Consider the following 26,610-nt stretch of genomic DNA (forward strand, 5'->3'; position numbering starts at 1 on the left):
GAAATAATTAACCCAATATAGAGACAAAATATGTAACCTAAGGATGAAACTGTTAAAGGACCAGTGTGTAAGATCCATCTAGTTTTGAAGTTTCAGATTGCAAATTACTAATTACCGGTCACGTCCCACCCTCCCTTTTCAAGTACAAAAACAAAACCACAACGGCCACAAAACTTAGAATGCATAAATCTTACACATTGGACCTTTACGTAACCCAACATGTTTTCAAAACTCAGCTTATTATGATGAAATCTTTTGTCTGTTTCAGTTTAGTTTTCAGGTCATTTTTGTTTCACAGCAGCTATTTTTATTTCCAAAACTAAATGGTCTGTGAGTTAATTCAGATCAAAAAGTATCTACCCAGCTGGTCTTGATAGACAGACAAAGACTTAATGGTGAAAAGAGTTATTATAAAATAAACCCTTACAGTGGGGAAGAAATGTCATTATGGATTAAAAACAGACTCGGGACCGGAATTAAATTAAATGACTTATTGTGAAAAGAAGCAGGATTTCATCACAATAATGTGGATTTTCAACACTTGCAGGATTATTTTACAATGCGAGTCTCCATGCATGAAGTTATATTTTGTATTTATTTGATGTAACTTTTAGTGACTTTTATGTATGGTCTTGTCACTTCAAAAAGAGAGCTGTTTAGTGAGTTTAATGCTCTTAACAAGGTCTTAACAAACAATGTGTTTAATGTTCAGGTTTAGGGGGTGCCCTCCATACACGTCCTGCACTTTTAAATCTGTCCAGCCCGTCTGGACTGTCTCCTTTGTCCTCTCATATTGTTAGACGCATGCCATCTGCTCCATGTTATTATAGGCGGCTTTAGATTTAAAGCAGCATAACTTCTGCTGCTCCCTTTCGCCCGGTCGACTTTAGTTCACTTCCTAACTATTGTGCAGCATGCATTTGGTCTCTACTTGAACGAGGAGCACTGTCATTTGTACTTATTTCTTACATGGTGCTAAAATTATCCGGAGCTCATATTTTTAACATAACGGTGTATGGTTGCCTGGTGACGTCAGCGTCCCAGCAAGAGTCCCATTTTTCTTGCGGGGCAGGCTGTGGAAAGAAATCAAACAGGATGCTGTTCACTCTCATTACGGACTGCTGCAAACACAGCTTCAGTTCTCACGACCTGATGTGAAAGGTGTAGCGGGCTGATGTTTCGAAGAGCGGCGGTGTTAAAGAGAGCCGACGATGAAAACGCGGACTCCGGAGCTGAAACTGCCGAGTGAGTCAAACTGTTAGCTCCGGGGGCTAACGTTAGCTCCGCTAGCCACAACTACAATGGAAATTATATTGTGAAGGGGCTGGCATTTAAAACCAGCTTTGCTTTAACCTTCCAGGACACTACTTATTTTTTTTAATACACTTTATTTAGTTTTTCTCCTAAATTTGGCTTCTTTTTTTTTAAGCTCATGTTAGCTAACAACAGATAATGGGTTGTCATGGTGACCGAAGTTGGAGGGGCAGGGTTCCAAACCAACCGCCACAAGATGGAGACAGATTTTTGTCTCTCCTCCAGCGTGCGTGAAATAATCACACATGTGCTTTTTATTCTGTGTCTCACTCAGATCTGACTGCAGCAGGATGTCATCGTCTGCCAGTAAGTATTCACCTCACTCACTGGATACAGATGTTATACACTTTTAGGTAAAGGTGAAGGTCCAAGCTGATGAAGCAGAGGTCAAGGTATCATGAGTCAAGTTAAAAAAAAAATCCTAAATGATTGTTTTGCTCTCCCAGCCTTGGAAATGCCCGTTCCTTTCAAACTCAGTGCCACTAATGTGTGATTATAGTCCTAACATTCAAAAATGTGATGTCTCCAAGCCCATGCTGAGGTCTGTTTTGGCACTAAATGATGAAACACATGCTGCACTCGTAACTAATCATAAATGTATGAACTGTGAGGCTGATACTGAAACTAAATATTGCATGAAATTTAAAAAACACACATTTTAAGCTATAATCCAGCATTTTTTATTTTTTATGAATTTATTTCATTTTTCCAAAATTATTTCAGATTCCACCACAAGGAGGTCACGTACCACCAGTGGTACACATACCACAGATTGAGAACCAGTGGTCTAGAGATCACCATGTGACCTCCCTGTAGTGGTACTTGGGGGAATTGCTGAAATACTTTTTTAAAGAATGAAAACAAAACCTTTAACTATGAGATTGCTGGAATACGAATAAGTTCTGCATTTCGTGTAATTTAGTCACAAGCTGCAATGTGACAGCAAGATAGTAAACTGAGATCAAATTAATGGTTCAAAAACTCTGCAAACAGAAAATATGTGGAAGAGAAGTTTGCATCAGGAGTACCATTTTTCTTGAACCAGTGTTGTTCAGGATTCTAAACAATAAATAATCTTGAACTAAATGTAGCTGAACAGTGCTAAACTCTGATCTAGACATTTGTTCTGGACTGTGAAAACATATGCTGCCTCTTTTTTGCATGTGTGAAATATCTACGATTGTGTGTGTGATCCTAGTTGAGCTCATGACCAGCCGAGCCAGGCAGCAGCAGCGGCAGCAGCAGCAGCTCCTGTTAATGAACTTGCATCTGCTGTCCAACCCTGGAGACTCGCTGCTGCTGCAGCACACCCTGGATCGCCTCCTCCGCTGGCTCTGCCCAAGCCTCCGCATCTTCCACGTGTCTGAGAGAGCGTCCCCGTTCAGAAGTTACACTCGCCTCTGTCCTGTGGCAGGTAATTATCCTCACTGTGCAGTCTTGCATTTCTATACAGTTACATACACTTTGTTCTACAGTCAGGTCAAACCCTGCTGTTCCTGTGCATTTAACCTTATTTCATTTTCAGTATGTGTTTTTATAATAATTTCCATATGTGAGAGCAAGACATGTTTACAGAAATTCAAACCATTTTAACTTTCCTTTCATGCCATCTTAACTGAATATTACATTTATTCGGTGCATGGTGTAAACAAGCCATCCCAGAAGAGCTTCCCTTGTTAGAATTACATCTGTTTTTATTTAATTTGATTGCGAATAAATCTTTGCCAAAAAACGTTGCAGGCTACCCTTCTCTGGCCATCACATTCTTTCTCCATGAGGCATATGGAGAGGAGCGAATCCTCAAAGTGCTGGACTTCTTTCAACGTCCACCTTGGCAGTACCACCACACCGAGAGCTGTGGGAGACGAACTGGAGGAATCCACATCACCTCCAGCAGCTCCCCAGCCAATGCCCTGATGCGGCCCTACCTCCTGCCCAGCAGAGACTTTTATAGTTTGGGGGCTGGGATGCCCGTGTGGGGGGTTCGACCAGTGCACTGTGGAGGAGAAATACTACGTGTGACACTGTATAGTGGATATGACAACTATGAGGATGCAGTGCGACTCTATGAGACAGTGCTGCAGCGACAGGCAGAGGAGCAAAAGACAGGCTTCTGCTGGTTCACTCTCCACACTGGTACGAGTGTTTGTGATGTATTTATTCTTAATGTCTAAATCTCTATGTATATATTCTACTTTGTTTTTCTCATAAAAAAAAAGAAAACAAACAGGCAGTGAAGTGATTAAAAAAAAACACTTGTTTCCAATGCAAACCTACTCTACAGAATATCTTTGCATCTAGTGACATTATGTTAACATTAAATCATCTCTAATATTAAATATATTAGTTGTTTTCTCTCTTCTCTTTCACTTTTGTTTACTTCCTTAAAACCATAATTTAAATTTCCTCAACTCATTCCCTTCCTCTCTTTTCTGCTCTGCTATCTGTTCCTCTCACTTCTTCACCTTCCCACGTAGAGCCCGGCCTGTGCCTGCAGCTGGCTTTAAAACAGTTGTCACCAGGGGTTCGGGTGGAGCCATGTAACTCTGCCGTGCTGCAGTTCAGTGTGGAAGAAATCGGGCAACTAGTCCCTCTGTTGCCCAACCCCTGTACCCCCATCAGCACTACACGCTGGCAGACAGAAGACCTGGATGGCAACAAAGTTCTCTTCCAGGTAAGTGCACCCTGAAATACACCTCATTACATCCTGTCAGATATGTTTCATGTTGCCTGATGCCTAACGTCATACACATGATTGTTCAGTTCCTGTTTAATTGTATGCTTTACAAGCAGCCTAATTACTGATGTGCGTTTTTAGTCCTTTAGTCTGTCCCACATTCGCATGTTAGATAGAACTGAGAAAAAGCTTCCCGTTCATTGATTTATGTCCGGTCAGATCATGAGGTTTGTCGTACATCAGTGGTTGCGTCAGTCTGAAGCAGCCCTACATTAACTGTAAACACACAGCAGTCTGGAGGAAGGTTTACTCTGTAATCATCTCACAACATGCAGTCAGTATGGAGTCTGAAGGGCAGGATCTTTGTTCATTGTCCTGCTAAAATGTAGTTTATGGGAGATGTTGTTTTCTGCGTAGCTGCAGTTTGTCAAACACAATTTAAAACAGACATAAAACTGAATGACAGCATCTTTCATTTCTGCTGCTTTCCCTCCAAAGCAAACTCGCTTCTCCGATGATGATTTAAACGGGAATACATCAAGAAGAGGATTTTCTTCCATTCACAATTATTTCAGAATAATTAAATAAATTAAATCTAAAAATGTAAAAGACACACAACATCAGTTTTTGTTTTGTTGATTTTCAGCACGAAAATCACATTTTGTCACTGGAGGGGGTAAAAAATGTCTGTACAAAGAAAAGGATTTTTATTTGAAAGTAAATTTTGTCTGATTTTGTAATGAGAATTAATGTGAATCAATTCATGCACAGTATTATTTTACATCATTTTAGATTAGATGTATCCAAATACAATTATGTACCAAATAATTAGGAGCAAGTCGGGTGGGGAAACTTATGTGTGATAGCTGTTGTTAGTTAGTGCCAGTGTCACATGTTTACACAGACCTGATAAAATACAGTGTAACAGAGTCAAACAGGTTGTTTTGTTGAAACCATAAGGGCAGAGTCAGAACTGTTGACAGCACAGAATAATCAGTTTCAGCTCTCGCCATATGTTGGATGCGTGTATGTTAATTCTGTCAAAGTTACTTAACCTTCTTAAATCTCTGTCGTCCTGTTGTACATCATAATCCCTGTCGTCCTGTCCTTCTGTGCTGCAGGTGAAAACCCCAGCTCAACCTCAGCGACCTCTGACCTGTGCTTTCCCCCTGACATGCCCCAGCGTGTCCCCTCGAGGAATGCAGCTCAGGAGCTCAGGACAGGGCCACAGCCTGTCACCATGCAGCCTCACGACACCACTACCCTGGCAAACACACAGACAGGGTAAGTAAAAACCAGAGTTTAAGATGCTATATTCACCCGTATGTGTTAAATCTGCTGCATATATTAGTTTTCCACAAATTCACAGAGGAGCTCGAGGGAAGAGGCAGTTAGAAAGGTCTCTAAATTACGAGAGCTCTGAGGTAATAAGAATGATCTGACTCAACTCATGACAAGACTATTTTTAATTTTCCACACTGCAACAGTTCCTATTAAATGACCGTTTTTTTATGTGGGGGATTTATTATAATAATGAATCAGAGATATGGAAAGTTTGTCAAGTAAGCGTGAAGCCTTAAATGTTTCCTGTGGAGTCACTGACTTCCAACACCACAGTCTAGCACAACAGTAGTGTTTCATTTCGTAAGCCACATTTTTTTATTATTATTATTATTTGAGAAAGTCGTAGTTTTGTTTTGAAAGTGTTGTTTTCATGCTCCAGCGTCAGATTTAGGGGGATTTATTGACACAAATGGAATCGATTATTCATACGAACGTTTTCATTAGTGTATAATTATTTTGTTACCTTAGAATGAGCCTTTTATATTTACACAGGGTGAGGATCCTCTTCCACGTAGTCTGCCATGTTACTCCATAGAATGAACAAATCAGACGCTGCCTCTTGTTTGCCCAAAATAGTTTTTTCTACCCCTGGGACAGGGAGGGTGAGGCGAGCTGTATTTAGTTGTTTGCAATCTACAATTTTACCACTAGATGCCACTAAATCCACACCGTACCTTTTAAAAGATGTCAGTGCAATAACTTTGGCATCTAATCACTTATCATAATTATTATAAGAAATTATCAAAATATCAGTTTTACCCTCAATGATATGACCCAAAGATTATGTTAAGTTTACCACTATGCGCCATGTTCAGTGTCATTTGAGTATAATACAACAGCAGAGGCTTCTAATTGGCCGTGTTTGTGGCACTGCTTGATATGTCATTGTTTGTCAGCAGGCCACAGACCGCGTAGTGACCCTGTCCTCGAGAAGCTTCATGGAGGAAGTGGTGGAGCAGAGAGCCTGGGGTCAGGAAGCTGCTGCAGCACCCCTCCAGGCAGCTCCTGTTATTCATCCCAGCGCAGCAGCCCTGCACCGCTCTCAACCACCAATCATCCTGACTCTCCTCTGCGTCCATCCATCACCCGTTCTCTCTCCCATCTCCTTCTGGAAGAGGACGAGGAGGAGCCAGAGACCAACGTGGATACAGGAGTCCCCGTCTCACTTCACGCTGACGCAGCAGTCAAAACAATCACTCGCTCCTCCTCAATGGATCTTTTGATGAATCTCCGCTCTGAGAGACCTGCAGCTGTCGGGGCTTCAGCTGCTGAGAGTCTGGCCAAGGAGCTGATTGAATGTCTGCCACGGACACACATGCACCCTCAGGGCCCTTCCATGATGTGGAGCTCCGCTGGTTGTACAGATGCAGTCAGAAAGGGCTGCGACAGCAGGACTGTGGGAGCAGGACAAAGCCCCTCCAGAGGGCCCGTGGTGGAGAACAGGACTACTGCTGAGCTGCTGTCAGCGTGCACAAACAATGAAGAGCATGTCGATGAGTTCTTCATCTAAATTCCTGCCGCTTCGCCACATGCTGTGATAATAATCGCAGTGCAATTAAAAACATAAAGAGGTTGGACGAGATAAGAACCCTTTTAAAGAAGATCTGAAGTCATGCGGGACAGAAAAAAACCCAAAGTTCAGCTGCAGGTGACACTTTCCGCTCAGTTTGACTTGTCCCATTAATTTTCACGACATAGAGTAATTATCAAACTCTAACAGACCTCCCAGCGGACTGGTACAAAGTGAATGATATTTGAAGACTGTGCAGGTAATAATAATATTGTCAAATGTCTAAATCACTTTTATATTTAGATCCAACTAATGATTTGTGCAGCTATTGTGCTAAAATGTAGCCCTGTGAACAGCAAAACATGTCTCTGTGTTCAATGTTAACTGTCAGGGTACTAATGCCACTCTAGGTTTCTGTGCAACCCCTCAGCCGGGCAAGTAATGTCTTATTCTTTGATTGCCTTTGAAACAGATGAAGATGATCTCAGCGTGAAGTCGCTCTTTGATGTCTTTGTTGATCGTTATTAGAAATCTGATTTAGTCTGATTGCTCTCCACAGTGCAGCACTGTCAAGTCCTGAAACCAGTAGAACGTGTAGCCTAGTGGCTTTTGATTACATTTGTTTAAATGCACTTCAGATGATTCTTGCTCTAGCGTATGTGTTCAAATGTATTGTGGACTAGATCTGGTCAAATTTGATCACATTATTTTCATCAGAGGCTGAATTTGGACTGAAAATGATGTGTGTAATATATATGTCTTAATATTAATCTGACCATTAGTATGTGAGGTGTCTGAAACAGCCCAAATGTGTCCACAAATGTTAATTACTGTAAGGCCACAGTAAGCTGGGGATCAGCAGACAGATTAACTTAAGTGAAAACTTAGCCGATACATTGTGTATTCCAACAGATGGTCGTCACATCCACAACATTTTTGCACAGTGCTCATCATGAAGGACCTGGTATTCACTTGTGCTTTATGGCCAGTGTTTGATCAAATGCATAGAATATGTTATACTATACGTTGCTCATGTGGCAGTGCAGGGCAGCTCGTAGGTGTGAACTGTTTACTAATAATGGGAGTTACTGGAAAGAAGCAGGCGTCAGCTCAGTGTCCAACATGTTCAGTGATGCAGAGAGATGTCTGAAGGTGTAGTATTAAAAGACACATGAATAAAACAGCTTTCTGTTACTGTGTGTGTGTGTGCGTGAGTGTGTCCTGACGTCAAGTTTAATATCAGTGATGACTGTTCAAAATGAGTTAGCTGTAAGGGAAGTGTACCGTGTAGTGAGATGAGTAATCAATGATCTACGTATGCACTGGCAGACCACTGCTCCGCCTGCAGCGCTGGAAAAAAAAAAATCACATGCAGAGTGAGATGGTTGGATAAAAAAGGTCAGAGGTGAACGCCGGAGGTTTTCCTCACCATCATTGTTAATCTGCAACCGTTTCTTAAAATGCATCACACTGTTGACACAGCTGTCAGCTTTGTGATAATCCACCATTCATCGGCCATCATGATACACAGCAAAATGTGATTTCTTACAATGCCGGGCACCCCGGAAGATTAGGTAGAAAATATGGAGGGAACAGATAATCACAGGCGAAGGTAAGTAACATTACTTATACAATACGTTAGTGACATTTCAGAAGAAATGATAAAAACACTTTAGTTTCTCTGTCAGTGTGCAAATACTACAAGAGAGAAGAAGATGGTCTCAACACATTATCTAAACAGTACTAGTGAGGCTATAATTGCACATCCATATACAGTAATATCCATTGCTCTGCAATATACATACTAAATGTGCTTTAATGTATAAACCAAGTGTCTTTATTCATGATGAATCCCTTCATGGCATGAGTTTGCAGAGCTAGGCTCAGTCTGTAACATATAAACTCTGTGGGTTCAGACTGAGCACCTTTATGTTACAGGAAACGCCAACAAATTGCACTTTATCTAGGCTTACAGCTCCCTCTGCTGGTCAAAGGAGGTTGTTGCTCTCAGGAGCGTTGCTGCAACCAGTCCAGCTCAGATCTTTGGCCCACAGGCCCTCTTTGGTGATTCGCACCTTGACCGGGTCAAATCTCCAGAACCGCTGTTCTCTGAACAGGTAGAGGCGTCCGTCTGGGCGGGTCAGCGCCCCATTGGTCCCCTGTGGCACGCCAGTCCAGTCTGTCAGCCTGCGAGGGTAGTAGGGCTCTTGGCACAGGGTTTTTAGGTTAAGCACAGAGTAGCGGGAGCCCTTGAAGACGACCATGTGACCCAGAGGAGCGTAATAGAAGGCACAGTCGGGGTGGCGAGGCAGCCCCAACTCACTGATCTGCCTGGGGAAGCCAGGGTCCAGCACGCTGCCAGTGTAGCGCCACATACGTTTCCCTGCGAGTCACGAGATGAGGAGAAAAGAAGTTATTTTGATATTATATATTATATTTGATCATCATAGCAGCTCCACAAATCCATCCAGTAGGTCAACAGGTCAAACTCAATAGGGCCCCTGCTCTTTAAAAGATCAAAGATATTCATCTAAACACTCAAATGCAATAAGCTGTGCTCCTTTAAAATTAAGTATAACACTTTCAAAAGACAGTAAAGAAAGGTTTTTGGGTTTCAGTGTCTTCAGGAAATGCAACCTGATTCTCATGAGAGCAACGTGTCGACAGTGAGTCTTTGTCAGACAACAAAAGACAGAAAAAAGATGTAGATGATTTATGGAGTATCAGTAAAGCTGTTTGAGAGCGTCTGTATTTTGCATAAAGCTGTAAAATCTAGATAACACTGTGAGGCTTTTGGCATTTATCAGTGAAGCTGGCAGTTACTTGAAAGAAGTTATCAGCCTTTAGCACACAGGTGAAGCTACTTTAAAAACTACAGCTGAGGCTCCATTGCAGTACAGTCTTAAAATAGGCACAACTGGATTTATTTTAGGCCCTTTAACAGACGCGTGAAGTAAAGGCAATTATTTAGGGAATGTCTTTAAAAGGAAGCGTGAGTCACATTAATGAGTTCAGTGAAGCAGCACCTTTGAAAAAATACCACTTGGAGTCCAGCGGGGAGAAGGCAGCAGCCTCGATGGCCGGTGGGAGGTCAGACCAGCGCTGACGGAGAGGCAGCGGGCCACTCACAGCACCTTCGACCGATACAGTCCAGTACACGCTCCCCCGAAACACCAGCACCGTCTTATTCTGGTCTGAATACACAAAAAAGGAAAAGAAATATAAATGTACAATTAAAGACAGTTTATTCTTGACCTTGGAAATAGTAGTTCAACATGGGTAGTCTAAATGTCAGTTTAGTAGCTTTTTCCAGATCTTTCAAGTGCATCCTGTGGTCTTTATGTGTGAAATATTGTTTATAGCTTCAGGAAAATCGAAAAATTACAATACAATAACAAGATTTTCTTCTGTTTTCTGCAGGATTTTATTGTATTTTTTGTTTGTTTGTTTGAAGCCACACCAGTAACCACAGTCATGAAGGATGTGACTGAATGTTGTTTTCTAATAATACTTTATTTGGACCTCACCCATAGTGATGGCATCAAACACACCCTGGCAGTAGAGAGGCTGCCCTGTGGTCTCATGCCCGTTGTGAAGCTCTCTGAACTCCCACTCCTGCAGCGCAGCATGCAAAACCTGGCCCGGCAGCCTCACAGGGCGATCACCTGATGGTTTACCTGAGGGCAACAAAACAAAGCAACAAAACACAATGAGCTAAAAGGCTGCAGACGAGGCCACAAAAAGATTAATCACTTTGTGTTGGTGGCTGTATATCCGGCTTGACTTTCCCACGAAGCATGTAGAGGTGATTATTTAAGACCTACAGTCGCTCAGCACGGATCAGTCTAACTTCTCACGCATGCCAGGAGCAATTTAAGTATTTTGGACAGCATGGGAATAAATGGAAAGACAAACAGTGAAAGCTTCTCCTAAAACAGGACTTGGATAATGTTAACATTAAAATTGTCCTTACAGGATGTGGCTGAGTTGATGTATACTGTTGGATGACATTATACTGGACAGGAAATAAACAAATAAATACTGGAGTACACACTGGAACAAATTTATTAAATTTCTAGCACTATAAAAGAGCCCACCATCTCGTTTTTTTTTTCTCCTGGCACCTAAAAATCAAAAGAATAAAATAAGAGTTAAAGCTGAACTAAAAGAAAAGCACAACACACCGAAGCATGAAGACTAAACGAGGGTCCTTTGAAAGCGATTACAACCATTTCGTTTGCAGGGAGCTGAACAAACATTTGTGTAGGAGATGGATAAAATCAGCACACCCAAGAACAGGAGGAAGACAGCAGGAAAAATAGATCTACACAGACACGGTGTGTGTGTGTGTGTGTGTGTGTGTGTGTGTGTGCGTGTGTGTGTGTACAGAGAGCAGTGTTGTAAGATTAGAGCTGGATGTCTGACTTCACTGTGTTTACATTCATCAGTGGTGGAAACACTATCCAGATATTTTACTTCTGCTCACAGTATGTTACAGCTGGTCGAGCTGACGGAGCTCATTTGAACAACTTCATATCTGGTTTGAAAGTTTAATCTATAAAATTAATCATATTTTACTGAGCGATTGCATGTTTTGTAGCTAAAAGCTGAATCTGCACTGTAACTAATAACTGTAGCTGTGGGATAAATTCAGTCTAATTTAGTGGAGTAAAAGTATAAGTAAGCAAAATACTCAAATAAAGGGAGGGTCATATTGAGGCACTGGATGGGAGGAACAACCCTACCTATTCTGAATGGCACACAGCCCTGTCAGAGGCAGCCTCTTATGAGAGACTGATATACAAACTAACTGGGAATATGGACACTTAAACAAAAACACAGCTCAAGGAAACATAAACTAAGATAAGTCTGTTGTACATTATTCAAAACCTGCAGTGCACCGTGTCTGAGTGGTGGGACAGAGGTGGGATCAATACTTTTAGAATAAAATCCATGCACTCTGTGTGTGCTCATAAGTGAAACGTTTCCTTATAATTAAAGCAATAGTTCATCATTTTTAGGAAATATATTTTATATAAATGTACTATATATTATACTTATAAGTGGTTGCTTATGGTAGAATTGTTGGGTCTCTGTAAATAACTTCTGATATGATTTGCCACTATATAATTAAAGTTGTATTTAATTGAACTGAATTAAAGTAGTTTTACAGTTGATACAATGTAGTGTCAAACAAATGAGCTGTCTGACAGCAAAGTAAAGCATTGAGATTACGTTCACTATAGGGTACACTTAAAAGCAGTATCTTCTGCCACTTTATACATTTCAGTGGGAAATATTGCACTGTTAAACTACCGGACCAACTAACAGACTACCAAACTACAACATTAAAACTACAATAACACTCAGTGGAGCCACGCTGTGATGTTTTTTTAATAATACTTTATTTTTAACATTTGCAGTGCAGGACTTTTACTTGTAATCAAGTATTTTTTATATTGTGGCATTACTTTTACTCAACTAAAGGATCTAAATATTTCCTCCACTGCTGCTGTTCATCATACATACTGTACATACATACAGTACATTGTCTTAAAGGTCAGAGTCACCACATGCGTGTTACATGCCATGAGGGGTTTCAGCAATCAGTGGAAGTCAGGAGCTCTGGAGTATTCAGTATTCAGGCTGTCTAACCTCTGCTCCCTATCAGCTCACGATGCCAACACCAGGAATGGTTTACACACACACACACACACACACACACACACACACACACACTGCCTAAAGCTCATATCTTAAAGCAGATGTAACGTTTTCCCAGCACCGGCAGTCCTGTCAGTTGCGGTTGTCATCCATGTCTGTCTCTGGAGCTGCTTGACATTTACGTGGGAGCAGCTGCAGTCTGCAGAAATTACTGCCACGGGGTGGGAATCAGGTAGATAAGAGGACTTGAGAAACTCCACCTGAGTGGCAACTTAAGAATCCTTAATAACTTTTTGTGAAGCAATAAAGAGTTCACAGACTGAGCTGACGTTTCTTTCTTTAAGCAAACAAGTGGCTTTAAGTGCTGTGGTTGCTGAGTGTAACTGAGCTGAAAATGAAAATGTGTGTCTGAGTAGTGGCTTGGCTGAGGCAGCAGTGGTGGTCAGTTCAAATCTAGAGTGAATAAGGGAGGAGAAAAGGCTGGCAAATACCATTTTACGAAGCATAGGCCAGAATATCTCCAGAGGAAGAGCAGATGGGACTCCTCAGATATTAAACAGAAAAGGAGACATGTGGACGCGGCCTGCCTGCAAGCTTCTGTTGAGCTGAATGTCAAGTTTAGAGTTGAACTATCTAAATAAGCGTGAGACACGCAAAACATTCCTGCAGACTGTTGTGTCTTCACTTGCAGCTGTTTTACACCTCAAAGCAGGGAAAGTACTTTTGCATCTTGAGTACCATATCATCACAAAGGGAGGTCAAGTCTACTTTTGGTGCAGACAAGTTAGAAACACGTGTTCTTGTGCAACCTCTGCAGGGAAATCATTATCGTGGCAGCAGAAAGAAAAACACACAAGCAATAAGAGAACTCAGCACATGTGGAAACCTGCCTTACACATGCCGGGAGGGTCAACACACTCACGGTAAACAGAAACTATTACATTTGTCATACACAAAGACGTACGTAACGCTCCCACACCATGCAATCCATCACAACAAAAGTCTCAGGTAAACATCGTGTGGAGCAGCGAGAGGCTGGATAATAACAATACACTCACAAGCTACTGAGTGTAAAGTACTGTAAGAAACCAGCCCACCTGCAGCTGATGAACTCACTCAGTCTGTGTTATTTTGACGTTTACACCACCTCTGCTGCCCTCACACTAGATCTACTTCTCCCAGCAGCAAAGAGGCCACAGAAGTGAAACTAATAGAACAGACTTCCTCACAATGTGCATGGCAAACTCGACTAAAAACACAAAAAGAGGACGATGTTTCAGCTCTTTGTACAACACAAAGTGACTGTCCTTTCTCTTTTTGTCCCAGAAAACAAGACTTTCTCCTTCACAAACAATGCTGTCATGGACTTAACATTCATAGCTGTGGACTTTGTTTCATTAGGGCAGAAACATCCATCTATATGAAGTGTGGGAACCCTCGACAGGCTTTGCCGTTCTGCTCACTCTCATTCTGTGTCTGCAGCTGGTGGCCTTCAGGGCTATCTCTCTACTCTTTTCACAGCTCAGTGTCAGGACTCTCGCTTTAATGGGCAACAGAGCAAAAATGACTCCCCTTCTGTGTTTCCTCAAAGACAGTCTGGCTTCATAACAAGTCTGTAATTCATGTAATTGGTTCTATGCCTATCCATTAATAGCTCTTTCTAAACTACAGACTAATTTTACCAGCTTTAACTCAGCCGTCCCGAGGCCAGACAGTGAGACATTTGTCATCTGTCCACTAGCTTTTTTTGCCCTCAACCCTCCAGACTTTAAATCTGAGGAACAAGTAGTAAAAATGCCTCCGTGTGTCCAGGGAAGGTGCTACGTTTAACACTGCTCCTGACCAGGAGGACCACACACTTTCCATTTCACAAAGAAAACATGTCCCTTCAGTAATCTGGAGCACCATCATCTCACCATACAGCTGCTGCACTGCGATGATGTCGTCCCAGCTCAGCACCAGGCTGCGGCCCAGTTTCCTGTAGTACGGCGACATTAGGGCATGACGGACCGGGGAGTGCTCCAGTCCCAGTGTGTGTCCGATCTCGTGTGCGGTCACCATGAACAGGTTGTGTCCCTTGTGTCCGTTTAGTGTCCACCTCTCCGCCCTGTCGAAATGGGCCTCCCCACGGCGAGGCAGGAAGGCGTGAGCCAGAGTTCCTCCTGAAGGTCAGAGAGGAGGGAAACAGTCAGAGTCTGAGAGTCGTACAGAGTCAGAGTCATTTTACAGTTCAACAGTCAAATCTGATTAAAAGTTATAAAGTGGGGACTGTTTCCAGATTCCTCAAATTCATCAATGAAATAAGTTGATTAGTTGCAACTATAACTCCCAACCTGGAGGTCAAGACCCTCACAGACAATTACCAGTGAAGAACATAGGAAAACACTAAAACCCTTTTAATTTATTGAAGTTTTCTACCTTTTTACCTTGCACACTATATTTTTCATTTTATTTTAGCTTAATTTAAATTCCTATTCAACCCTGTGTATGTGTCTCTTTGTATTTATTTTTTAACCTGTCTTTTCGACTTTTCATGTCTCATGTAAAACACTGTGACCAAAAAACCATGGATTGCCTCCACTTGTGGCACTAATACACGCTAACCTGATTAGTTACCATGTTGTTTAAGAATTATGTAAACTCTTGTTATTGTGTAATCCGTCCTAGTGCAGAGAGTGTAATCAAACTATTGTCTTAATCTGGTTTAGCCACAGTAATCCAGTTACTGTGGACGAAAAAACTGTGGGACTTGTTAAGCCTTATTTATTCAGGATGTTAGGATCAAGACGTCTTTTGTAAGAGAGACCTGAGAACAAATTAAATACACGAGAACGTAACACACGCAGACTAATTAAAACAACTTCAGTGTTCAAAATGAAAACACAGAGAGGTCAGAGGTTTTCAAAGTGGGAAGCAGACCTCCCCTAAGGGGCTCCAAACTGTTTCAGTCTCACTGAATGGAAAAGAAAAATATTACGAGTTATAAAAAAGAGAACATATACAATAGCCTAAATGTGTATGATTTGTGGTAGTTTTAGGGAAGTTTACTGTTTTTCCCACTTTCCCAGAGTCTTAACCTAATAAATGGCTTTGGACAGACCTTTATGACGTGTTTGGTGAAGTCTGAAGTTACGTCAAACAGCAATATTAGGCTAACAATTGTTAAGTGTTGATGGGATCAAATAATATCATGGCATCTAAGAATCAAAACTAAGTGGGTAAACTAAAGAGGGGTGACTTTTCCAAGCTCTGTCTGAGGGAAAGCCCGCTGTCACAGACTTTAAAAACCAATCAACATGTGGCTGTCCTTAACCTGGCCCGTCAAAGGCATTGCCAGCCCCGTCGTTGTGGTCTCCCTCATAAAAGGCCAGTCGGATGTCTGCGGGACCTTCAGGGGTCTCCTGGAATACCAGGCCCGACACGTTGCTCCACAGCTGGAAGGCAGTGCGCACTGCAAGCCGCACAGAGCCCAAAGACAGGTGGCGAGGCCAGTTCACTATCTGGTAGGTCAGATGGCGTTTGTACCACTTTTCAACTGGAGAACAGAGAGAGAGAGAGAGAAAGAGAGAGAGATAGGAACAGAGATATGAGACACTCAGGTATGAACAATGTTAGTCTTTACAAACTTACAGCCAATACAACGGCAGATAAGCTCAAATCGCCGGATAAACAAAAGAAAACCTCTGGCAGCTTCCTGAGCGAGAATATTTCAACTATTTGGCAGAATAAGGCAGAGGATGTTGGCTCACACAACCATGCAAAGTCAATAAATGCACTGTGTCCAGCTTGTTTTAGCTAAAAAATGACTTTAAAAGTTTAAATTTGTGACTCACATCCATTTTTAAGTCAGTGTTCACGCTAAAGAGATTAAATATTGGCAACGACTGGATCAGGGGAACAATGAAAATATGGTTGGTGGTACAAAACAAATTAAAACTGTCAAACTTCATTTGTAGAGCCACAAAAATTGCAACAAACCCAGATTTTCTGCCATCTATGATGGATGCAGGATATGATAATTATACATTAATATAGACTTTACACATATATTTTGGGATAACTGATCTTAGATTTTTGGAACAATACTAAAAAGGAAATTAACTTTATATCTAGCACTTTATATACTGGTTATTTACCTCCTGATACTGTCAGACAGGGACTTGACTTGTTTACTGAGAATTCTGCTTTCAATAGCACAGAAAACAAATACAGCTTCCTGGTTGAAGCCACAACCCCGAACATAACAGAATGAAGATGCCTCATTTCCTCTTTTCTTTAGCTGAACTTTTTTTCTTATTGTAGTACATTTGATACTAAATGTATTTGGCCAATGCTACATTTGTTTGTCCGATAAAAAATTAGTTTAAAAAGGACTTCTGCAGTATAAATAAATACACTTGAGATTGATAGCCTCCTCAAATTTTGCTTACTGAACGTGCATCTCACAAAGTCCTTCAAAAAGTCCATCCCTCGTTTATATCCAAACTGAGACAGCATGCACTTTGTTTTCATGCTACTTTCTGTCTGTTTGAATGCAGCTTCGTTTGAATGCATGCCTGGTGCTTCTACTAGTTTCATTATTGACATTTAAAGTAGTTTTTATTACTTGTTTAATACGATTTAAAAAGGGGCTTCACTATTCAAACTATTTATATTACTACCTGCAAGAGCGGCTATGTATTTACATTTTGCATATTTGTGTCAGATATCTCATGTTCTGTCATATTTTGAAGTAGAGCTTTTAAACATCCAGGCAGAGCCAAAATGATAGGATGCTAACCATGTAAGCTCACAGCTGGGTAACCTAACAAGCACTCAGAGTACATGCTTGACTAAACAATTTACTTCAACACGTGTTTGTGGTTTTTCAGCTTAGACGTAATTACATGTGTTGCAAACTTCAGAAACGCACATTTGTTCAGTGATAGAGTTCAATTCAGCCGTTCTTTAATTTACAAAACGCTAATCTCTTTAATATATACATAGGATTTACCCAATGAAGCAGTCTGGGCACAAAGCAAACATACACAAGCTCTCAACCATGCAGCATGCATTCACAACAAGCAGACAGAGAGGCTGCCTCAGAGGAAACAGTCATTAGATAATATGAAGCTTTAGGGAGAGGCAGCTGGAGAGGCTGGACACTCACTCTGTACAAGTCCGAGAATGAACTGAAGTGGTGAGCACATTTTGAACTGAAAGATAAATTTTAAGAGAGTGTGCAGACTTTGTGGTAATAATCATCTGAATCATCTGCATTCAACAACATTTCTTAAGGGTTGACTGCTCAACGTTTTGTGGTAAAGAAAACCGCTAACCATTACATACTTTACGTTCTCCTGATTTTTTTCATATCAGCATGAAAATATTTGGAATAGAAGATTGTTCTTGTGTCGCATGCCAAATAAACTTAAAATGCAGGGTGAATACATCTTTAAAATCATTTTATTTTAAATAATAAATAAAGAATTTATACTGAATAATAATAATCCAGTGAACGACAATTGGACTGTATCTCTCAACGAAACTGGCATTTACCTTAAAGGTTCAGTGTGTAAGATTTAGTAGGATGTAGTGGCGAGACTGGAGATTACCATCAATACAACAGCATCAATACAACAGTATGAAAATTAATACGTATCATACTCTTGAATTTTACAAGATTAGTTCACAAATATAGGACATAATATGTTGTCTTAAAGTGTTTGCTCAACCAGAGGAGTAATTATATAACACCATTTTCCGTTATATGTGATGTTTCTCATACCATGAAAATTTCATAGCCTATATATATTTATAACCCCGTATTTTACATAATGTTCATATGGCAGTCTTTAGGTTTACACCTGAAGCCAAAACAAAGACTAAAACATCTAACTACTAAGGGTGTAATGGTATTTGTACTTTTATTGGTAAGAGGGCTTTAAAAGGTGAGAATGAGTCAAATTCACCAACTAATGCACTTTAGATGAATTGCCACGAGGGCCTTATACATTTACACATACCTTCACATTTGAAGCTTAGCCTAGAGTGGTAAAATAACTCAAGAACACTTACAGATGTCAAAATATTTAAAGGTGGCCGACGTATGTTTGCCATGATGGGGAGACCAAATATGAGTGGGAGGTCTGCGCACACATACGTCTGCATTACACACTTCATCATACACAGAGTCGGGTTTGAGAATGTGAAGTTGCCATTAGCGCACGCTTAAATAATATACAGCAGAGAGTCATGTGAAAGATGTGGGCGATAAAGCAGAGGTATGCACTGCATACTGTGAATTGCCATGAGAGCTCAATAGGACCCTGGAGAAAGGGAAATATCTGGATAACTGGAGTCATTAAGACATGGGTTTGGCAATGACATCAGTGTGTGTTTCTGTTTGCGTAAACACCCAAATAGAATTTGTGCTTCAGCAGCAACTCAACACAAAACTCTGTGTGAACTTGAGAGTTGATCTTTAGCAATTTTGCTCCATCGATCCACAGAAATATTAGATGGAGAGAGCCGAGGCGCCAGGGCCTTGAGCACTTCAACTGTTCACATCATTGACTCAACAAACGAAGGAAAGAAAATAAGACACAAGAAGTTAAGATATTCAACCTCAGGAGTAATGTCACTGTTTTTACAGCCTCCATTTTCCTTTGCAAGACTGATTTTACACAATTTGGGATCTGGTTCACTTTGCAGTAGAGTCATTAGGGCACTTGAACACACTCCCTGCCTCCAGCTTCATTTTTCACTCCCAGGTGAACAACATGTATCAGGCGTGTAGCCATATGATGTGTGCAGCTCTGTATTCTCAGTAGAGCTCCTTCGTAGGCGCCTTCTCTCCATCCCCAGACCTCCACCGAGTAAAAGGGTCCCCAAGGACGGCAGAAAAGGCCAGGAAGTTAGATACGCAAGACATTCCCCGACTTCCCTTATGGAAGCAATTACCATGATGCCCACTATAGCAGCAGTGTGGGGAGGGTGGGCTATCACAGAAATGAGGAAGTGACCGAGATGATCTGATAGCAAAAGTTATTGTTTGTGGAGGTTCAGAGAGATTTGGTTTGTTGCTGGTGTCAACTTAGACATTGTTTGACGCAGCTAAATGCTAAAGTGCACACAATGACAATGCCAATGTGCTATGTTGACCATGTTCACCATTTTTGTGTTTTAACATAGCTAATTAACGCTACCGACAAAGTACAGCTGAGGCTGATGGGAAAGTGTTTAGTTTTGCAGGTTGCATTGTTGATATGATGAATGTCTGAACAGAATTTTGTGCCAATCTATCAAGTAGACCAGATATTTATATTTGTTTCAGTTTGGTGAACTGGTGGACTAACATTGCTATCCCTGAAGCCATCGCTACAAATGCCCATCATTATGTCCCAGAATCCAAGGTGGCGCCATGACATGGCTTCGTTTGGACAGCTGTGCAGTTATCAAGACCGATTATTTTCAAATATATTTATCAAAGCCCTAAAATGTATGTTGGTAATATGATGTAAAATGGCAATGAAGCAGTTAACAGTTTCCAGGGCAGGGCACATACTGGACACCAGTGAAAAACACACACACACACACACCTATTGCACTTATAGCACTTATCTTAGACAAGGGTGGTGGAATTTCAGCTCTGTGAATATCAGTGGGAACAACCATGAGATTCAACCACAATTCAAGGTCTGTGTTCAGTTTCCAGGAAGCTCGGAGGCAGCCATGTTCACGCAGAACAAAATGACATCACACCACAGCTGAGAGTGAATAAACAGGCTGACTCATCTGCATGGTACCACAGCCTGCAGGCTGGGTTGAGCAGCCACTGTCAGCTGTCGAGGACAGACAGCTTGAAGAGTTAAGCAATAAGTTTAAGTCACACATACGTAATCCTCAAAGCAGTAAACTACAAGGATGGGCGGATCGATACCTAAAATATCAAGACTATTAATTAACTGTACTACTGTTTTAAGTATCAATACGAGCATGTTGTAGATAACTCCATGTGTTCGTTGCACAAAATCTAAGTTAGTGGAGCCAGTCTGGGACCAGCAGTGGTGTTATATCAGGTGATGAATGTCCAATAAGGGATTTATGGATGAAACTACAGAATGCAGTGGTGAGTGTCATAAGGGTCTCTGGTAATGACTCAGAGAGCAGAATACGATAAACTGAGTCTAGGGATTAGAGAGTGAAAGCAGCAGCATGTCTGTAGATTATATCACCATAATATAAGACTGATAGGAAGACTGACTCAACTATACTTTTCCTACAATGCACAGGGAAGCAAGGATGACACGGTTCTCTCCTATATGATAGTTGGTAAGAAGTAACAGTATTGGTATTGATTTTGGTGATTCTGGCCCTTGAAATATTAGTTACTCAGTGGAAGACAACTTTTGTGGTATTGGTCATTCAATGGGGAAAAAAGAGTTGGACATTAAAATAACGGAATGCCTGGGAAACACAGTCGTCCTCCACCAACTCAGAGACCTCAAGAGAGTTCTGTTGGAAAAACTTGATTCACTTTTTTATCACTCCCGAACAGAAGTCTAAACACAGATATGCTGCTGGGGGGAAAATCATGGCTGATCATGTTTTCTGCTTGTGTTCCTCTTTTTAGACTTTCTGTAAGAAAGGAGCAATAATCATCACATAAACTGTGGGCTTCAGTATCAACATCCACATCCATCTGTCTTGTGTCTCACGGGTTAAGTTAAGTCTTGCTAATCTTGCTGGCAGCGAGTGAAAAAGCCAGAAAAAACTGCCCCACTGCTTCCCTCTTTGTCAATATTGTTAAACACCTACTGTACAACAGATGACCTACTTCATATGACTCTGTTCCTTGCTTTTGCAAGTAAGCATTTTAGTTTAGTTTAATATCCAGAAAGAAGAGTCAAAGTCAGTAGGATTCATTCTCTGGGGCCAATATATGTTTTTACATCTGGGTACAAAATTTCATGTCAACTGTCCGGTAGGTGTTCAGACATTTCAGTCTGTGGTAGACCAACTAACCAAGATTTCCATCCACATAGTTATGCTGTTAACGTGACTAAAAACAAGGGCTGTAGATAATGGAGGCCTTTAAATCAAATGTTAATGCCACCTGAGTGCAAAGTAATTCAAAGTTTGGCTAACAAACTCCATCAGCTGCTCTATCTAAACATAAAACACTCCCTATAAACATTCTTCAAGTCACATGCAGAAACATATCTGCTACCACTAATGTTTGAGTACAAGGCGGTGGTTACACAGGCTCACTATACTACTATTTACAATTAAGCTACAGTATTACATTGCTAAACTACAGTGGATATATAAGAGGTTTGACCTGAGGGTGTAAAAGTATCTGCTGTTAATGCTGCTCTTTGTGTAATTATACAGCTATCTGTCATATGAGTCACATCTGGGACAAGACTAAAGAACAGTCGGTAATTCATCCACATAGTCAGTCACTCATTTAGCCAGTGAGATATCTAGCCATTGAGATATACAGTCTGGAAAACAACGTAACCCAGTCAGTCAGTTGTGGTTGTGTTTACCAGAAGGAAACATGTCAGGTACTGACATGAAGAGGCAGCGGCAAACATCAGCCACCGCTGCATTCCCTGAACATTAGCCAACCTTGTCAGTGACAGGAAGGAATGCAGAGGCTTCACACATTGTGAGGCTGGAGGCACCAGCCTGCTGCTGCCGCTGCTGCTCATTGACAACAAGGAGATTGAGGAATGACAGCACCAAAGAGAGAGACAGTAGGAACAAAACAAGAGATGAAAACACAAGTCATGAAAGACACAAACATCCAGCTTGTAACTCTAGAAGAGGCTGAAAATGGATCCAGAGCAACACAGGAAAATAATAATTTACTCCTGGGCATGTGCCACCAAGTTTCATCCTGAGATATCCTGCTAGACTCCGTCATGAGAGGGTCATCTTAATAGCCAATCCCCCAAATGACGTAAACAAAATCCATTATAGTTAAAAGCTCCACTCAATATCTCCCACGCATATATAAGTTTATAAGAAAGGAGAAATTACACCTCTTGGTAATTCTCAAGGATTTTCTGCAAAGCGCCTCCTTAGCTAGGAGAGGGACGAACTTTGTGCTCAATTACTTCATGCAGTCTGCAAGAAATTTGGCTGCTCAGCTGCAGCTCTTAACCACTGTTAAACACTTTAAATCCTGCAGTCTGTAGCCAGTTCAAATTGCAGCGATCTACTCACCAATGAATGCAGTTATTACTGTGTTTAAAGCAGAAAATTAGGATAATCCCTAACAGGATCCTCCAAAGGACAACCACAGTTTGGATCTACAGAGCCCTGACATCTCCACAGTCATTTTACAAACCGAAAATAACAATGCAGTGGGTTTAGAGATCTTTTTGAACTCCTACACTAAAGATAAAAATGCTATTGAGCAAAACTGAAGTGAGGATGATGTAATTGCAGCTAAAAGCAGGAATCATCCAGGCTGACACGTGCAACATCAGAAGCTCCACCACCTTTAATTACACTCCTCATATCTATTTAGTGCTTTAGTTTACAGAGACAGACCCTCCCAGTTAACTGTTGGCTCTTTATGACCACACCATAACAGGACACACAAAGCCTCCACATACGAGGCACTGAATGGATATTATAGCTTGCAAATGGAGGCAAAGATCCCAGTTAGAAACACACGTACTGTATGAACACATTCACACGTTACCTTGCAGGGCAGAGCTCCTCCTGCGGCGATGTGGTCGTCTCCTTCCAGTGAAGATTGCATTTACCCTCTGAGCCCAGATCTCCTGGCTGCCCTCATCCGACACCCCACAGCGGGGCTCAGACATCTGCCTCAGGGTGGCGCCGTCAAGCTCACCTGTGACGGGAAGCCGAGACAACCACTGGAACTCGCTGCAGAGGGAGGAAATGTTTGCATGATGCTCTTGGTGAAGAGGCTTTTCAAAGACATGATGATGTCTCAGGAGATAGTCACAAGTAAACTGACAAAACCCTGACCCATTGCTGAACAGTGCACATGACTTTTACGGTTGACATTGATCAACAACAGTGTAATCTAAAGCCAAAAGCCAAGATATTTATCCAAAGACTTCATGAAATGAACAACTATGTAACACTAAGTCCAAGCAATAAGTTTCCATTATAGTACAGTGAATATACAAGCCAGAGGGCGAGGTTCTTCAAATTCCTGGATGGTTCAGAGAGGGTTCAGGAGAGGTTTCCCAGTGCAGAGGTGAGGGTGTGTTTTACTGCCCTGCACTGACGTTCAGCCCCGAGGCCTGTCCCAAACTGAGTTCACCCTTCCCCCTGATGAACACGACCATCAGCTAACTCTGATCTGAACAGCGTTTGTCTTTACACCCTTAACACTCAAGTGTTTGACGTCTGATCACCTGTTGTTGTGATTTCTACATTGACAACATGTTTCTGTGATGAAGATCATTTTTGTCACCTACCAGACAGCTGACTGTATCTCAGCTGCATTGTGGATGTGGTTGTCCTGATGGAGGTAGCCGTATTTTTCCAGAAAAACCTGCAGTCGTTAAAACACTTGTTAGTACTGCGATAAACACATGAACCCAACAGAAAACTGCTTTCCAATTATGATTGGGTCCAAGGGCTCCTCTGTGAAATGTGCTCATATTTTAAAGACAGACCTACAATCTCACACTTTCCCATGAGGGAAAAAACAATAAATCATAAAAATGTAAAAAATAATTTTCCATATGTAGCGCTGCTGCCAAAGCGGATGTATAGATCTAGACCACCCATAAGAGAGAGAAACCCCTGGGGTGTCCCTGAAAATTCATAGTTATTATTTCACGAGAAATTTCATGCGAACGTGCAAGCTCTGAAGTTTAACACCAATAAAATACTGTAAAAAAAAGAACCAACTGGGTACATGACAACAGATGTTGTTTCATTGTGGTTTGAGATTAGCCATGTTGATGGTTTAATATTACGACCCCTCAATCACAGCCCTTTAGTGTGTGTGTGTAGCAGGTTTCATGTTCAGACAACAACAGGCGCAGCTATGATTACAGATGTGGTGAAGCTGGGATGGAAATTAAAATTGAGGAGATGACGGATGTGCTTCAGCAAACAAGAATGTGGAACAAAAAAAATGTCCTTTGAAACGTCGCAGGAGGGTTTGTTTTATGTAAAAATATAGATTTGGACACATGTTATAACCTAATGTTATGTGCCTTTACAGCTTTGATGAATGTGTAGCTTATGGACGGCTGTCAAATTAAAGTAGTGCAGTCCAAACCACAAAGACACGACTAAACTGTAAAATCCTAAAACACACTGAGACACAAACAGTTTTAAAAGTGGGCTTGGTCTACTTGTATGTCACTACATGCAGCTACAGTATATGGCTGACATGATCGAAATGTGTCACATTAATTGTTACTGTAGACAAGAAACTAAACATTTAACTTTTTCTGTGTTTAAATATATATTTATTCAGATGGATTCTGTAACATGGCCTGAAGGAAAATTATATTTTTTAAGGGACATAACCCAGCGTTTAACTTCCCCTAGGGTTTCTCCACAACAAAAAGTATGAAACGCTGTGCTAATCACTTAACAGTACAGTCATATTACACATTAAATTAAACATGAGAAATTTTGCTACAAGCACATGCAAGTCACATTACACACAACAATTTTGCTCTGCCTCACTTCATGAGACTCAAACTTGAGATAATGTCCACGTGTTGCTGTGCTTTGATTTAGATTTAGATCTGCAACTGCATCATTTCAAAGAGATACTCATTGTACAAGTGTGAATATTTATTAGGCGGAAATGAAGTCTTTAATTTACGCTGTGTGCCATCTTAATTTACTCTGAGCCAGTGACATACTTGCACATCTAAACAAATGTCACTGTCAATGTCAAGTGTTCCCTTTATTATAACACCTAAATTATTCAAATAGACCTTATAGTTGCAGATATATAGCCCATTAATTTGGGGTATGACATTTTCAAGCAGAGGCCTAAAAAAAGAGGCATTTCCATCCTCATATCACTACTGTATGTGGACAAATGTAAATAATTGCAAAACCATTTTTTCTTGTCTTCTGGACAGATGTAAACACAATATGTAGAAGAGTATTGAAGTGGTAACCATTCCTATTGCCACAAACTCAAAAAGAGTTTGCACACCTGCTGAAGGTCACAAACAATTTGCATAAAGTAGGAAACATTTCATGTTTTGTGTTATATGGGCTATAATACAGTGAATTTATATAATTTTATATAATAATACTGTTACTTTATATAGTGCCCTGTCTTATGTTTGGAGTCAATTATACTAAAAAAAAAAAAACCTAATAAAAGAAATCTTATCTTATTTTAGGTTTAGGAGGTAAAAATTAATAGATATTAAATACTTCAAAATGTGTTTTGTTGTTTGACAGCTGAGTTGTTTTTTTTAGAAAATTATAAAGGCGATGAAGCAATGTCATGTTTGTTTTTTGGGCTGTGAAAGAGGCTCCGGGTCTTAAATATCACTGACAAAACATTAAGGACAATGCTGGTATAAGTTCATGTTACATTATCTTGGTTTATGCTGCCAAACCTTAAAGAAAGTAGTTTTGACAGTACCTCTGGCTCCAGGACCAGCGGTGATCCTTCGGCAGTCTGAGCGGTGATGAGGGTGATCACAGTCAGTATCCAGGCTGCCCTCATGTCCCTTCCAGCTCCACACCGGTCCGGAGGTCGGCGGCTCCTCATTGCGGGACAACCACGCGTCTATCAGCACGCCTCTGCGTCTCTTGCATGGTTTGCATATTTCTCTTCAACTCTTAATATTTCTTTTCATTGCTGTCAGTGAGTGAGAGCATGCTGCTGCTCGCCCAATATCGTCTCCATCCCTGCGAGGAGTGCCGGAGCTTATTCAGGCAGCAGCAGGATCACAGGGGGAGGGCCAGCACCGCCCCTCCGTGTCCGCCTGCCTCCACAGGAGCAGGGCACAGCAGCCTCTCCCTACTCTGAGCCTGCTAAGGGCACTTCAGCATGTTGGGCTGTCTTTATTGGTATAATTTATGGGTATAAACTCACACGAAGCACAGAGAAAAGATCACAGTTTTTAATATTTTG

General features: G+C 41.2%; 2 protein-coding genes across 4 annotated transcripts; one reads left to right on the forward strand and one right to left on the reverse strand.

Moving 5' to 3' along the window:
- Window positions 1-804: 804 nt before the first annotated feature.
- On the forward strand, window positions 805-8,034 carry fam124b (family with sequence similarity 124B). Of its 3 annotated transcripts, none has more exons than XM_027280256.1 (7): window positions 805-1,245; window positions 1,589-1,620; window positions 2,513-2,728; window positions 3,055-3,450; window positions 3,792-3,988; window positions 5,175-5,275; window positions 6,235-6,360. In XM_027280256.1, exons 1-7 carry the CDS (start codon window positions 1,175-1,177, stop codon window positions 6,248-6,250), a joined length of 1,029 nt encoding a protein of 342 aa, XP_027136057.1. In that variant the 5' UTR covers window positions 805-1,174; the 3' UTR covers window positions 6,251-6,360. The 3 variants fall into 3 exon arrangements, with proteins under 3 accessions (XP_027136057.1, XP_010735712.2, XP_010735713.2); XM_010737410.3 differs by having other exon boundaries at window positions 813-1,245; window positions 5,113-5,275; window positions 6,232-8,034; XM_010737411.3 differs by having other exon boundaries at window positions 814-1,245; window positions 5,113-5,275; window positions 6,235-8,034.
- A 224-nt stretch (window positions 8,035-8,258) lies between these two features.
- mmp28 (matrix metallopeptidase 28) lies at window positions 8,259-26,534 on the reverse strand. The gene is made up of 8 exons (XM_019268287.2): window positions 26,116-26,534; window positions 23,960-24,036; window positions 23,209-23,396; window positions 15,823-16,044; window positions 14,426-14,671; window positions 10,373-10,522; window positions 9,872-10,039; window positions 8,259-9,228 (listed from the first exon to the last, which is right to left on the reverse strand). Exons 1-8 carry the CDS (start codon window positions 26,242-26,244, stop codon window positions 8,834-8,836), a joined length of 1,575 nt encoding a protein of 524 aa, XP_019123832.1. The 5' UTR covers window positions 26,245-26,534; the 3' UTR covers window positions 8,259-8,833.
- Between the last annotated feature and the right edge of the window lie 76 nt (window positions 26,535-26,610).

This window comes from Larimichthys crocea, chromosome VII, assembly GCF_000972845.2.
Source record: "Larimichthys crocea isolate SSNF chromosome VII, L_crocea_2.0, whole genome shotgun sequence".
Classification (NCBI taxonomy): Eukaryota; Metazoa; Chordata; class Actinopteri; family Sciaenidae; genus Larimichthys; species Larimichthys crocea.

Excerpts from the sequence above, each read along its gene's own strand:
- fam124b (XM_010737410.3), top strand. The coding sequence starts at position 1,175 with ATGTTTCGAAGAGCGGCGGTGTTAAAGAGAGCCGACGATGAAAACGCG. Across the intron at positions 1,621-2,512 it reads CAGGATGTCATCGTCTGCCA|TTGAGCTCATGACCAGCCGA; the intron begins GTAAGTATTCAC and ends GTGTGATCCTAG. Across the intron at positions 5,276-6,231 it reads CTGGCAAACACACAGACAGG|CAGGCCACAGACCGCGTAGT; the intron begins GTAAGTAAAAAC and ends ATTGTTTGTCAG.
- mmp28 (XM_019268287.2), bottom strand. The coding sequence starts at position 26,244 with ATGAGGAGCCGCCGACCTCCGGACCGGTGTGGAGCTGGAAGGGACATG. Across the intron at positions 23,397-23,959 it reads GAGATACAGTCAGCTGTCTG|CGAGTTCCAGTGGTTGTCTC; the intron begins GTAGGTGACAAA and ends CTCCCTCTGCAG. Across the intron at positions 9,229-9,871 it reads CAAGTGGTATTTTTTCAAAG|GGAAACGTATGTGGCGCTAC; the intron begins GTGCTGCTTCAC and ends CGTGACTCGCAG.